Raw genomic sequence first — 14636 nt, 5'->3', positions numbered from 1 at the left:
TTCCTGAGCCTGTTATAGCAATAGGAGTATCAGGTCATAATACTGATTAAACATCCACCCATGCTTGACATTATAAAAGCTCCTCTGCAGACAAGAAAGTAGATCAAGAAATGGTCATATCCCTTAAAAACTGTCCAAAATAGATTGGGTTGTGGAGATGAACCTTTAAGACTTAACTTGGTACTGACCAGGCTGCATTGTGTGCTCCCTTCTAGGCCCAGCCCCCTCCTCCTCCCGCCTCCACCTGCTCCCCATGCCTGGGATTCCCAGGGAGGAAACACCAAACAGATAATTGGAGCCCACCAGTGCCGTGTTCTTACTGACCCGCCCAGGCCACCATTCATCCCCCTCTTTCTCTGACTGCTCCCACAGCTGTGAAGAAATGAAGAGAGTCTCATATGAAAATATTAGGGAAACTTATTTTGCAATGCTAGATAACATACATGAGCAAGATTTGGGGCTGCCAGGGAGAATTATCTGAAGTGCTGCTGTGAATTATTTCATATCGTTTCCCCTGTTTAGCTTATTGTTGTTGCTTTTTTGTTTCCCTTGGAAAAGAACAGCTGTAGGGGAAAGGAATGAAATGCATACAAACCTGGAGGATTTAACACATGTTTATTGAAGCCCACTCTGTGGAAGGCACTGTTAAGTGTGGACCTTGAGGGGGTACAAAGTGTCCCTTCTTGGACACTGTGTGGAGGGCAGACAACCAGTACACAACCAGTAGACAACCAAAGAGCCTACTGTGGCCTGTGTCCAAATGTGTTTGACCTTTCACACATGCATTTTCTTCTCTAATGAACTGAGAGTAGCACCAAAGGATTTGCTGAACTTGTCACTTTTCTGTTCTGGAGGCTATTTTGTGGTTAGAAATGTTGAAAATAGTTGTATCCTGTCTTTGGGGTGTAGAATTGAGGATGTTGTGTTCAAATATGTATTGTCACGGTGAACGTTTATTGAGCACTTACTGTGTGCTAGGCAGTGTGCTAAGCACTTTCTGCACATTATTCCCTTTTAACCTCTGAATCACTCTCTGAGATTGACACCGTTATTAATCCTAATTTAGGAAACGTGATCTCAGAGATGTTAAGGAACAAGCCTAAGACACCACAGCCAGTAAGTGGAGGAGGGTGTAACCCGAAAACCTGCTCTCCTAACTGCCGTGCTCCACTGCTGCCCTCACGTCACATGGGCAACCCCTAGGGATACTGGTCCAACTAATAAGATGCATCTATTTTTGTGTCTGTGCAGACAGAAGTCTGACAGGTATAAAGATGTTTCCCAGATCTGAGCAGAAGCATTTTATTTTATAGCTTAAATTTTAAACATCACATTTTCCCCTTCCCTCTGAAAAACATTGTCATTATGGTGGGCTAAATGCTAATAGACAGGAGAATTGGAAAAATTATATGGGAGACTTGAATGTTATTGCTTTCCATAAATTATGATTATAAAAAGATGATCACATATAGAACATAGATTGTACCTGGAATGGGAAGAAAGTAAGCATCTTATAACCTATTAGAAGGTAGATGAGTAGTATTCAGATTCAGTGTGCATTCAGATCATCTGCAGTGCTTGTTAAAAGTACCTGTTCTAACACTGCTATATATAAAATAGATAAACAACAAGGACCTACTGTATAGCACAGGGAACTATACTCAATATTTTGTAATTTCATGTATATATATAGCTGAATCACTTTGCTGTATACCTGAAACTAACACAACATTGTAAATCAACTATACTTCAATTTAAAAAATAAATAAATAAAATTACGCACACACACAAAGTACCTGTTCTAGAACCTCACCCCCCAGTGATTTTGATGAAGCCTGTAATTGAGGCTGGAAATCTGTATTTCAAAAAGAAGATTCTGATGCATGTGGTCTACATACCACACTTTGAGACCAGAGATTAAAGACTGGAAATACTTTAGTATCTGGCCTTCCCAATGTTTAAAGCCAGTGGTTCTTTTTTTTTTTTTTTTTAATACTTATTTATTTTATTTTATTATTTATTTTCTTTATTTTTTGGCTGCGTCTGGTCTTAGTTGCGGCACGCGGGCTCTTCGTTGAGGCGTCCTGGATCTTTTTTGCTGCGGTGCGTGGGCCCTTCCTTGCGGCACGCAGCCTTCTCTCTAGTTGTGGCGTTTGGGTTTTCTCTCTCTAGTTGTGGCGCGCCGGCTCCAGGGTGTGTGGGCTCTGTATTTTGCGGCACGCGGGCTCTCTCGTTGAGGCAGGCGAGCTCAGTAGTTGCAGTGCGCGGGCTTAGTTGCCCCACGGCATATGGGATCTTAGTTCCCCGCACAAGGATCAAACCCGCGTCCCCTGCATTGGAAGGCGGATTCTTTACCACTGGACCGCCAGGGAAGTCCCCCAGTGGTTCTTGAATAGTTTGAATTCTTTCACATCCCCAAGTCTTCCTTTGTACTACTAGTTCTTAGAATAATTGTACTCTAATAATAATTATAATAATAAAGTGCAAGTTTAGTTTAATAATAGGTACTTTTAGAAGAATAATTTGATTAATTTGAACAAATTAGGCACCAATTTATACAATTCTTACAGGATATGAAATTGCTATAATCAATAGAGGGTAAAAGCCCCAACTGGTTATTATTTTACATTCATAGAGTGAATGCCTTCGGGACTCGAGTGCAGCCTCAGGGACCTCAGCCCATGTAAATGTCTTGTTAATTTTCCTGCTGTATATAAAAAAAAGTCTTGTTAATTTTTGCATATTATTACTTAGAGAGTTTGCTAATGATTATACCAATATATTTATTCTACCCAAATTTATTGAATATACACTAGGTGCCAGATACCTGCCAGGCTTTGTGGCGATTATAGAAAATTGTATGAGACTCAGACCCTGGTCTAAAGCAACTTACAGTTTATAAAATTTGACATTGTTTATGCCTACAAGGACTCTATAGTCATAAAGCATTACTTTTCCATGAGTAATTTATGATCACTTAAATGCAATGCACATTTGAGAGTAAGAAAAACAAATATTGGAGGCAACAGTTTTTAAGGCACATGTATCCTATTTCTTCTCATCTTTTCCATGTGCCACAGTGTATGTTTCTACTTCTTATACAGGGTTGGAGTGACCTTTTATAAAAGGAGAAAGTCGTAAAAAGTAGAAATAAAATGACTGCAGATGCCATCTCCAATTCCCTCTTGTGTCACATCCCGTGACAGTTCCTCCCTCTGTCTATTATTTCTGTGTCTCATATAGAACAGCCTACTGTGGAGTGTAATCCAACAAGGCCTACAGTCCTAAGGCTGAATGCTAACTAGGCTGATCTCTCCACTCAGGAGAAATGCCAGAATCCTCACACATACTTGTTCATTAAAAAAGAAATCAAGGCTTTGAAACAGCACTGCTCACAGTGTGGCTTGTGACTAGTCTGAGTTTTTGTCGTTCCTTTTGTGACATGAGTGAGCATTTAGCAACTTTTAGAGAAATTTGATAGAGTAATTTCATGCCTGCTAAATTAAATGATAAAATAATTGAGTTTATAATTTGTCTTTGTCTTTTTTCATTTTATTATTCTTCTAATTACTCATGATGAATCTGAAATAATAATAATTAAAAAAAAAAAACTGTCCCTTGACCACAGATAGTTTGAAAAGTACTGTTTAAGTATCCTTTCTTGATTCAGAAATTGTTCAGCTTCCCTTCGCCCACATTAGCTTCTTTTTTACCTTGTAAGTTTCTGTCAGCGCAAACTCCTAGCTGTTAATTTTTTAGCCAATGTGTGATACAGGAAAAGAGAGACTTCTTTTGATTACAAAAATCAGTAATTCCCTAAATAGCCATAGAATTACTTCCTCTTAAAACCAAATTAAAATGCTTACAAGATTAAAATTTTTGAAAGAGAAATGCAACTTTGAAAAAGGAAATTGTAGTCTTTTTAAATCAAAGCTTCGTTTTTGTGAAAGTATTGTATTACATTTCTATTAAATGTATGAAGCCAGTTTGGCAGGCTAAAACTTCAGCGTTTAAAAATGTAAATAACTGGGCTTCCCTGGTGGCGCAGTGGTTGAGAATCTGCCTGCCAGTGCAGGGGACACGGGTTCGACGAGCCCTGGTCTGGGAAGATCCCACATGCCGCAGAGCAACTGGGCCCGTGAGCCACAACTACTGAGCCTGCGCATCTGGAGCCTGTGCTCCGCAACAAGAGAGGCCGCGGTAGTGAGAGGCCCGCGCACCGCGATGAAGAGTGGCCCCCGCTTGCCGCAACTAGAGAAAGCCCTCGCACAGAAATGAAGACCCAACACAGCCATAAATAAATAAATAAAATTTTTTAAAAAATGTAAATAACTAAGGAGAATTAACATTTCAAAGTATTTATGTCAGGGTGCTTGGCTGTTACTGTGCGCTGAGTAAGCTCTGACCTAGTAGAAAATGCATGAGCCCTTAAACCCAGGCTGGCAAACCATCTTCAGCCATCTTCCCTATAAAATGAAGCTGCCTATCAAATGACAGGTCAATCCAGATGACCCCTGAGGCCTTTTCTACTTCTAATATCCGGTATATCTGTGAATTTAATTCCATAATCATTTTATATTTGCATCTTCTTTTAAAAAAAAAAGGTTAATCCTTGGAAATTTAATAAGAACCCCTCCTTTGTAGACTAAGTATTCCTTGATAGAGTCCTTTCTTGTCAAGTAAGATGAAAACTGTTCAATTCACTATATAAGCAGATATAAAAGTAAAAATGGAGAATGGCAAAGTTAAAAGATTTTATAAAATTGGAGAAATAAAAGTAACGGTTATTCTAGGTGTCCTTGAACTGTGAAAGTGAGTGTTGGTACAAAAGACACGTGGTGAAATGGGCACTCACGTGAGAATTATGTAAAGTTCACATGAAAAGAAATTTATTAGAGACCCTACCCACTTCTTTTTTTCCTATCTGATCAACGAACTTGAACCTTTTCCTTTTCTAATTTTTTAGGTATAACCCAGATGTTGGTCAGGGGCACCTAGCCTTCTAAATTGATATGACTGACTGGCAATCACTTGTTCAAAGTCTGATATTCTCCCAACAATTCCAAAGAATTCCTGGAGATTTAAGTTTTGGTTGCCTGGCTCCACAAGCCTGCTCTTGCTGCATTCATTGGGTTTATGCATCAGCTTTCTCCTCTTCCCTCTTGGCCTGTTGACTCTGTTCCCACCCAGATGTACACCTCCTCCCTGGGGTGCAGGGCCACGTCCTCTCTCCAGTCTCTCTGTCCTCATCCCTTCCTTCCTGCCAAGCTCTAAATGCTTCCCACTCTATTATGCAGAGCAATGCAACTCTGTTTGGCCCCCTCCCAAAATTCACTGAAGACCCACCATCACATAGCAAGAGCTGAACTCAGAGGCCTCTGACTCTTTTCATAGGACCTGCCCTCCTTAAAAGACTATTTGGACTTAAAAATAGTATTTATTCATGCTGGTAAATAACAAAATTTTATTTTAACCAGATTTGATAATTTACAGTTTGTGGTAATTCAAACAGAGAGCTAGTCCAGGGGGTCTGCAAACTTTTTCCGTGAAGGGTGAGATAGTAAATATTTTAAGCTTTGATGGCTGCATGTGGTCTCTGTCACAAATACTCAACTCTGCTGTTATAATTTGAAAGCAACCATAGATAATATGTAAACGAATGAGGCAGTGTTCCAATAAAATTTTATTTACAAAACGAAACCAAAATTTATCGATTAAAATATTTTTAGAAGTATTGTCTACTTAAGAATACAGTTTTTTTCCCCCACAAACTCTAAAAGCACTTATTTATATATAAACTATAACTGGCATATGAATGTATATTTTCTTTGCTTAAAGTATTGCTGTGTGTACAATGAAAATCATTCCTAAATATTCGTTTAAAAGTAGGGCCTCTCCTAGGTAATATCTCATTCACCTAGTCGCAGTTACTCTAAGAGCAATCACATTTTGTTACCTTTAAAAAACAAATTTCTCGTGAATTGGTCTTATAGTATAAATTTGTGAAATGTTCCTGTACATTTTCCGTTTTGTTAGTCTATCCTGAATTTACATAATATTTAATGCAAAGCAAGAATCTGTACAAGTACAGTAAAATAATATACAAAGCAAAGGTGTTAAAGAGACAGTATGTATTGTTATTTTGCTGTGAATGTGTGAAAAGGATATATACCGCTTTTTATAGTACTGCTTTTGAGATGGTTATCTCCAACCCTTTTGGCCACGTATCTGCAAAACTTTTTCAGCATGCATCTCCAGAATATGCATCTCATTTATTTATAAATTATATATAAGAACTACTATCATTAGATAATATTTCAAGGCACAGGTGAAATATTAGAGTGAGGCTTTTCATTTGTCCTAGTCTTAAATAACCATATAGATAATAGACTTTTTTTTTTTTATAAATTTGTTTATTTTTGGCTGCGTTGGGTCTTCGTTGCTGCGCACGGGCTTTCTCTAGTTGCGGCGAGTGGGGGCTACTCTTCCTTGCGGTGCGCGGGCTTCTCATTGCAGTGGCTTCCCTTGTTGCGGAGTACGGGCTCTAGGCGCATGGGCTTCGGTAGCTGCGGTACGCGGGCTCAGTAGTTGTAGCTCACGGGCTCTAAGAGTGCAGGCTCAGTAGTTGTGGCTCACGGGCTTAGTTGCTCCATGGCTTGTGGAATCTTCCCAGACCAGGGCTCAAACCCGTGTACCCTGCACTGTCAGGCGGATTCTTAACCACTGCACCACCAGGGAAGCCCTAGATAATAGACTTTTGATGATTTCTCTGTTTTTGCCAAGCTCTTGTCAGATGTGATTAAATTTGTCATTACTTTTACCTTGTAATGTAGGTGATAGAAAGCTTTTACGAGGAGTAGAGGTGTCAGCTCTGTGACTTTCACATCATTTATGCTTGCATTGGTATTATTATTATCTTTAATCTGTGGGTTCCTTGCATAAATCTTGTCCATTTTAGGGTGTTTTTAGTTTAAGGGTACGTATTACAATCTGTAAATGGACTGGGCAGGCCATCACTCTGTATTTCAGTGCACTCAAAGTGAATGAATGGAGAGGGCAAGCCCCGCCCCCCCAGCACTGTGGAAGCCCCACCCCTCCCTGAGGGCATCTCCAACACTGTGAGGCAAGATCTTCCATGGAGCTGACTGAGGGCAGGATGCCAATCCAGAAGTTAAATACCAGCTTAAATGCTTTCCTTTTTAAAGAAATAAAATAGAAATGGAGGTTCCAATATTTTCTTCCCATATCACAATTGATTGCACATCTACACAAACTGCACAATTTATGAGACGAAATTGATAAAAATATTATTTTTCTCTTTTTTAAATCTTAACGCTTATATTGTGATCTAGCTTTTCTTTTATTTTTTGTTCACCCACCTAATTTTTAGGATAGAGCCTGGCTAATGTTTCCTTCACTCTTCCATAGTTCTAACAGTGTTTTTTACATAGTAAGCGAGCATTAATAATACATGTACACATGTTTCACTCTAAAATGGGCTCAAGGAGTATTTAATAGTCATTATCATCAGTTGTGCTGAGGATGGGTGGCATATATCTATTTTTTTTTCCTTTTTGGTAATCTTAACAACTTGATTGTTTGCTTGGATCCTATCAGTTTATTGCCCTTTATTTATAACATCTAAATGGAGTCACATTGTTTTCTTAAAGTGTATTCTCTAATCTGCAAAGTTAACTTCTTTTTGCTCTCATTCTACTGTTCAAGTTAGCCATTCATCTCAATATGTTGCCCCTACTGATTCATGGAACATTTTTTTTATTTCATCATTTATGTCCCTGGTTAAAATGTTAATTCTGAGAGTTCAAATCATCTACTTTTTGGGGATTCTTTTATATACCTGCATGATAAAGTTGATAGACAGTCCAGGTCTGTGGGGATTAAGGTGGACAAGGGTAAGTTCTTTGTCCATGAAGGGTGGCAGGAATGTGGTACTAATGCCTTTCATTGGTCTATTGATGCCACATTGACAAGATGTCCATAAAGGAGCCAGGGACACCCAACTGGTCTCAGGGATGTCTCTAGACATAAAGAGAAACAACCGACAGCCGTTCCCTCCTCTTGAGAGAAGCTGTATCATTTACTTGACTAAAGAGAAGAGTGTCCTCAATCCTGGCTGCATAACAGAGTCCCCAGGGAGCTTTACAGACATTCTGAGGCCAGTTAGAATCAATACAGAACAGTCATGTGCATTTTTAAGAGCTCCCCAGGTGATTCCATTGCACAGCCAAGGTGGAGAGTTATAGTTCAATAGGCTAAAAAGATGATTAGGTCAACAGAAGGAAAATCAAAAGTGGGAGGCTCAGTAAGGGTGAAGGGACTCAACAGCAGAAAAAAAGTCTCATTTTAACATAGAAAAGATTGGGGAAAGAAGGAACAATTTCATAACTTCAAGTTGAGGTGGTAATAGACATCCTCTTCCCTTGACTGCTTATTGATCACACAGGGAGGGTTGAGATTTGGCCAAGAGAACCGAAGATTTATAAATTGATCCAAGAATGTCTGGAGAGCTTTGGGGCCTTTGGCTTTGGAAGAGGGAGGCTTACTGACAAATATGTCTAACCTTGGATGATCTTTGGGGGCCCTTTGGTCTATGGATGTTTTAACCTACTTGCACATGAGTGCTCTCGTTTGGCCTAAGGATACCTTATATTTTGTAAGGAAACCTTATACTTGGAAGGTTTATTTGGTTTTGGAGTTATGCCAGGCCTCTTGGTCTAACAGAGAAAGGGAGAGTGAATCTGTTTTAATCTGTGCCGCTCTTTTAACCTTCATCCCGTATGACCTTGCTTGTCTCAGAAGAATATACGTCGTGAGCCAGCCTGTGAGGACAGGGAGCCTTTCCCTTTCTGTAGTTCCAGGGTCTGGTGAAGCAGCTTATATGCAATAAGGATTGACTGAGCGTTTGTCAGTGACCCCTGCAAATTCTGCTTTTGTTGTAGGAAGCAGTGCAAGTGTTGATTAAGCACTCGGCTGACGTCAACGCGAGGGACAAGAACTGGCAGACCCCGCTCCACGTGGCAGCAGCCAATAAGGCCATCAAGTGTGCGGAAGTCATCATTCCCCTGCTGAGCAGCGTCAATGTCTCTGACCGAGGGGGACGCACAGCCTTGCACCATGCTGCTCTGAATGGCCATGTGGAGGTCAATGTCCTCATCACTGAGAACAGGAATCCTCCCCACAGACCCTCTTAGCCCCATGTGGAACCTAATCTCATTGCTGAGGCTTTTAGATAATGTGACAATAATATTTGTACACCAAACCTTAGGCGACTATACCTATTTTTAAATTTAGAGCCACAGTGAATTGAAAAAGTAGCCGACACCTCAGTCTTTTCCTCTGACACACATGCCGCAGGTTGGCCGTGGTATCTTCCTACTTTGAACTTCAGATCTCTGACCTGACTTTAAATTTATTTATTTATTTATTTTTGCTGTGTTGGGTCTTCGTTTCTGTGCGAGGGCTTTCTCTAGTTGCGGCAAGCGGGGGCCACTCTTCATCGCGGTGCGCGGGCCTCTCACTATCGCGGCCTCTCTTGTTGCGGAGCACAGGCTCCAGTCGCGCAGGCTCAGTAGTTGTGGCTCACGGGCCCAGTTGCTCCGCGGCATGTGGGATCTTCCCAGACCAAGGGCTCGAACCCGTGTCCCCTGCATTAGCAGGCAGACTGTCAACCACTGCGCCACCAGGGAAGCCCTGAGCTGCCTTTAGATTGGACATTAATTTGGCTCAGATCACCTGCTGAGGGTGAGGACCCCTCACCATTACAGAGTATACACTTGATTTCACTGTCGGTTATCTTTCAGATGGTTAATTTACTCTTGGCCAAAGGGGCAAACATCAATGCGTTTGACAAGAAGGACCGGCGTGCTCTGCACTGGGCAGCTTATATGGGTAAGGATTCCATGAATGGAGAGCAAAGTGCAGAAACCTTGAACTGAAGAAGCCCCGGGTTTCTCACTTACCACGCAGGTTTTCTCTTGGGCGAGCCTGACTTCTTTTCAAGCTTGGGATTCAATTGAATTAAGATCCGGTCCTTGTACTGGCATGCACAGAGCACTCTAATTGGGCAGTTGCTTTGTCAGAGATTTATTTATCCTACAAAGAGCAGGAGGGATGAATCATGGCGTGGACTTCATTGAATGTGTTTCAATCTGGATTGGAAAGCTGCACAAATTGTGCTTATTTTAACGTGTTATGGCAGCAAAATAAGGTGTTTAAAAAGAAAGAAGGACGGGCTAGCAAAGCAAGGATGTAAATTTCATTTGTCTTTTTATTTATCAATATTCCTGAAAGAAACAAAAAGGAAAGAATAAAGGACAACACCCTGGCTGTCGTGTAGGTGGAGGTGCCCAGAGTCACTGTGGGTGATTCTGCCACTCCACTGCCGACAGAGCTGGGGCTTGCTCCTTGTTTCTGCCAGCTCAGGTGCAGAAGACAAAGGAAGACATTACATTTCTATGCTTTTCCTCTTCACTGTTGTTGGCACTAGTACCACTGACAAATGAGAGCCCTCATAGAGTTTATTCTCAGTGTTGACTCTTGGGAAATGAAGAACTAAAAGAACTAAGATCCTTCCTTTGTGTTTCTAATTGGAGAACATCCTGCAATTAGAAAAGCAGAAAAGCAGGATTCTATCAGCACCAAGTTATAAACACCCTGACTGCCCATCACAACACAGGAGATTGTGAAAGATCTACACGACGGGACACTATGCAGTAACTACAGTGATGATATCATTAGTATTTTTATTAACATAGAAAGGTTCTGTGATATGTTAAGTGAAAACAGATAATACAGTATGAATAATACAATCCTCATTTTTGTTAAAAATATATTATAAAATGAAAACAACCTGGGATGTATTAAACATTGAAATATTAACTGAGTATCTCAAGGGATTGTGGATGATTTTGGTTTCCTTTTAACACCTTTTTGCCTTTTCTGAATCCTTTTTAATAAGCCTACGGGCCTTTTATTATCATAAAAAATAATAATGTTAATTGTGGGGAGAAAAAAGAGAATGGGTTGGGGCAGGGATGAAATAAATTCTGTGGCTATAGATGGGCCTGAGTGAATTCTTGGACTTAAAAAAAACAGAATCTTAAGATTTTGCACGCATTATCCTTTTTTACAAGGTGACATGGACTTTCGAGTTGTTTGAAGCAGGTTGGATGTCTGCACGGTCCCTGCAGGACTGGAGCCAGTGAGCATTTGCCACATGATGTTTAGGCAGAGCACACACTAAGCTAGTGTGACGTGGGACTCAAAGAACCTGGAGTTTCACGTTTGTTCTTTGCTGATACAGGGCTAAAACATATGTGTAGAATTGCTTTAAAGCAGTAAAGTTACATTTTTGTGTGTCATCAGGATACAAATAAGAACACATATACAGATGACTAACTTTAGGGACTAAGGGACAAAACCAGGACAAAGAGCTTAAGATAGCACCATCAGTAATTCAAAATAGTTTTTTTCTGTATATAAGTCTTCATAAAACTAGCCAAGACAAAACTCTGTCTCTCTTGAAAACACACACACACACACACACACACACACACACACACACTCACACACACACATTTTAGGCCCTGGAGCCAGTACTCATCTTCTACCCTTCAATTATCAACAATGTTTAGAGCAATGATCTTGAAGCATCGAACAATCTTTAGTCAGGAAATAAAGGTCAAATACATTTATCGTTGTATATGTAGCAAGATAGAGAACAAAGGAAGATATTCTAGAAAATATGCCAACAGGAGTTGAAACTAGAAGGGTTTTCAGTTTAGCCAGTAATTCATGAGAATTTGAAGTTGAACCATATGAAGTTGCCATTTTTGTGGGCCCAAAAAAGGGTCAAACAGCAGTAGTTTCATATGATTTAACAATAATCTGGAGTTGTTCTGATTAATTGATCTTTTTTTCTTTCATTAGTTTTTCCAAACCAAATTGTCATTGTTAGACTTTTCAGTGAAGAATGGCAATTGGTTTCAAAAGCATTGCTTTCATTTAACATGATTTTTTTTTAGTCTCTGGTTCTAACATATTGGCAGGACCTCCTCATTATTTATTTGTAAACAGGCATCGATCTCCTTAAAGAGAAGGCTCACATGTGAATCATCTTCTTTCTTCCCACAGCACTTACATGATGCCTGACACATAGTACGTACTCCCTAAATATTTGTTGGATATTTGCCGTGAAGCAGCTTTTTATAAACAGCTTAGCAAAATGCTGGCGGCAATAAAAGCTGATGGTGATAATTCAGGTGGAATGAATTGTCCAATTGTCCTATAAAGGTTAACGATGTTTTCTGCTGCTTTGTTTCTACAGGCCACCTGGATGTTGTGGCGTTGCTCGTTAACCACGGCGCGGAAGTGACGTGTAAGGATAAGAAGGGCTACACGCCCCTGCATGCTGCGGCCTCCAACGGGCAGATCAGCGTTGTCAAGCATCTCCTGAATCTGGGGGTGGAGGTGAGCTATGATTCAGGCATCACCCCATGGTGCATTTGTGGGTTTTCTGTTGTTCTGAAATTAAATCCTGTGTCTTTGTGGGTTTTCTGTTGTTCTGAAATTAAATCCTGTGTCTTTGTGGGTTTTCTGTTGTTCTGAAATTAAATCCTGTTTGCATTTTAATTCAAGAGGGAAAAAAAAACCCCCTCATTTCTTACCATCCTGTCTTTTTTGAGTTTACATGGGCAACTGATGAAGGGCAATGGGGCATATGCTAAGTCGTAGAAAGCCAGAAACAGACTTTCTATATCAACATAGATAGAGAAATATTTTAACATCTATGATACACATCCACCAGTCATTTTTAAAAGACTGGCGAGGTTGCATCATCCCACCTTTAGAACCTAGCCTTCTAAATCGTGGCTTCCAAGCAGAAATGAATGAATGAATGAATGAATGGCAGGACAAACATGCTGGGCTGGAGAAGTAGGCCTCACCCCATTCTCCTTAGGTAGCAGGGCAGGAGCAGTAGTGAGGCTGTCCCGGAGGAAAGGAAAACCAAGCTGCAATAGTGAGATGGTGATAACAGCAGTCAGGGCAGGTCTGGGAGAGCAAGAGGGAGCTGGGGGCTAAATAACCAGGGCAGCTCCACAGCCCAGCCACCAGAATGTGGCCTCTTGAGGTGTCAGACAGCAGAGCGGGTTCTGAGTTCAGGCCCCACAGCAGCTCCCTGAGCACCTCCCACCCTTTCCTCTTCTGTTCACTGTTGAGATTCGGGCTCTTTTCTTGCTCCCCCGATTCAGGTCTCCTCTGGCGTTTTGAGGCAGCTTTGCCTTTCCCTTTTTATCCCTTCCCTAGCTGAAAGATATCTTCCCACGGGTGGAAACCTCTCACTCTTCCTCCCAGCTCACTGTCACTTTCACGTTTTGCTGATCTTTACCTCCGCGTGAGAAGCCTTCCCAGGATGACCACGCTGGGGCAAGAGTAAGCTCTGAATGATCACACTGACAGATGGGTATTTCCTTTCTCCAGCACAGCCATTAGGCTTTTGGTGGCAAACGGAGTAAATTGGCTTCAGTGCTTTTAATCGCCCATGTTGGACTCATTTGCAGATTGATGAAATCAATGTGTATGGAAATACGGCCCTCCACCTGGCCTGCTACAACGGGCAGGATGCTGTAGTCAACGAGCTGACCGACTACGGTGCTAACGTGAACCAGCCGAACAACAGCGGGTTCACCCCGTTGCATTTTGCTGCTGCCTCCACACACGGTGCTTTGTGTCTTGAACTATTAGTAAACAACGGGGCGGATGTTAACATTCAGGTATGACTCTCTCTCAGTCTCCCTTTCTCAGTGTGAAATACCTTTGCGTTGAGCCTCTGTTTGAGCAAACTCACCTGCTGTAAATTACAATTAGTGAATTGTAACTCGAAGCATCCTGATTCTTGCGGACTTACCCTATATTGGCATGATGTGGAAACTTCTGCAGGAGTGGTGGTACCAGTGGATGGCACTGAGGTGCTAGCCACGTGCCCTTGGTAGCTTAGTGAATATATGGGAGCAAATACTGGGTCTCAGGGATGTTGACTTGGCCGAGATCCTAATACTGAGGTGAATGTTGAGCTGATAGGGCAGAGATGCTGAGCATGAAAAGGAAGCCTAACCTAATGATCTCAGGTCTGTTTCCAACCCGCAAGGCCCTTCAAGGAGTTTCTCAAATGGCTTCCTGGAGTAAACCCCAGATAGTGGCTTCAATCATATGATATTAATCTGGTTTTAATGGTAATTCCTTTACTCAGCAAACTTACTGAAGACTACCTAGTGCCCTCTGTTTGGTACTGGGTGTATACTCCAAGGTGCCCTCAAGAAATTTACGATATGGCAAGGAGATAATGTACTCAGATAATCATGGGGCAAGAGAGAATGTCATGAGTGGCGTGAGAGATTAATAAAGTGCTGCAAACTATAAGAAGCAAGTATTGACTTGCTTTTTGCTTGGGCATCAAAACTAGAGATTGCTTTTGAGCTGAAGATTGATATCAGTTGAGATGAGGAGGGATAGAGAGAATTTGAGAGAGGACATTCCAGATACATGGAATGGCAAGCAAAGGAGTTGAGAGGTCTCGATAGGTAAACTTTAGGTAACCAGTCTGCTCACTGTAACAT

The 14636-nt window shown here is 41.2% G+C and overlaps 1 protein-coding gene across 4 annotated transcripts in view; it reads left to right on the top strand.

Moving 5' to 3' along the window:
- The window catches only part of ANKRD44 (ankyrin repeat domain 44), a 315633-nt gene that overhangs the window by 179733 nt on the left and 121264 nt on the right, over positions 1 to 14636 (top strand). For all 4 annotated transcript variants that reach the window (XM_061203690.1, XM_061203687.1, XM_061203694.1 and 1 more), the window contains 4 exons: positions 8961 to 9161; positions 9822 to 9909; positions 12347 to 12489; positions 13581 to 13793. In XM_061203690.1, coding sequence (XP_061059673.1) covers positions 8961 to 9161; positions 9822 to 9909; positions 12347 to 12489; positions 13581 to 13793 — 645 coding nt within the window. The remainder of the gene's footprint in view (positions 1 to 8960; positions 9162 to 9821; positions 9910 to 12346; positions 12490 to 13580; positions 13794 to 14636) is intronic.

The sequence above is a fragment of the Eubalaena glacialis genome, chromosome 1, assembly GCF_028564815.1.
Source record: "Eubalaena glacialis isolate mEubGla1 chromosome 1, mEubGla1.1.hap2.+ XY, whole genome shotgun sequence".
Taxonomy (NCBI): Eukaryota; Metazoa; Chordata; class Mammalia; order Artiodactyla; family Balaenidae; genus Eubalaena; species Eubalaena glacialis.
This window is presented reverse-complemented; position numbering and strand designations above follow the sequence as displayed.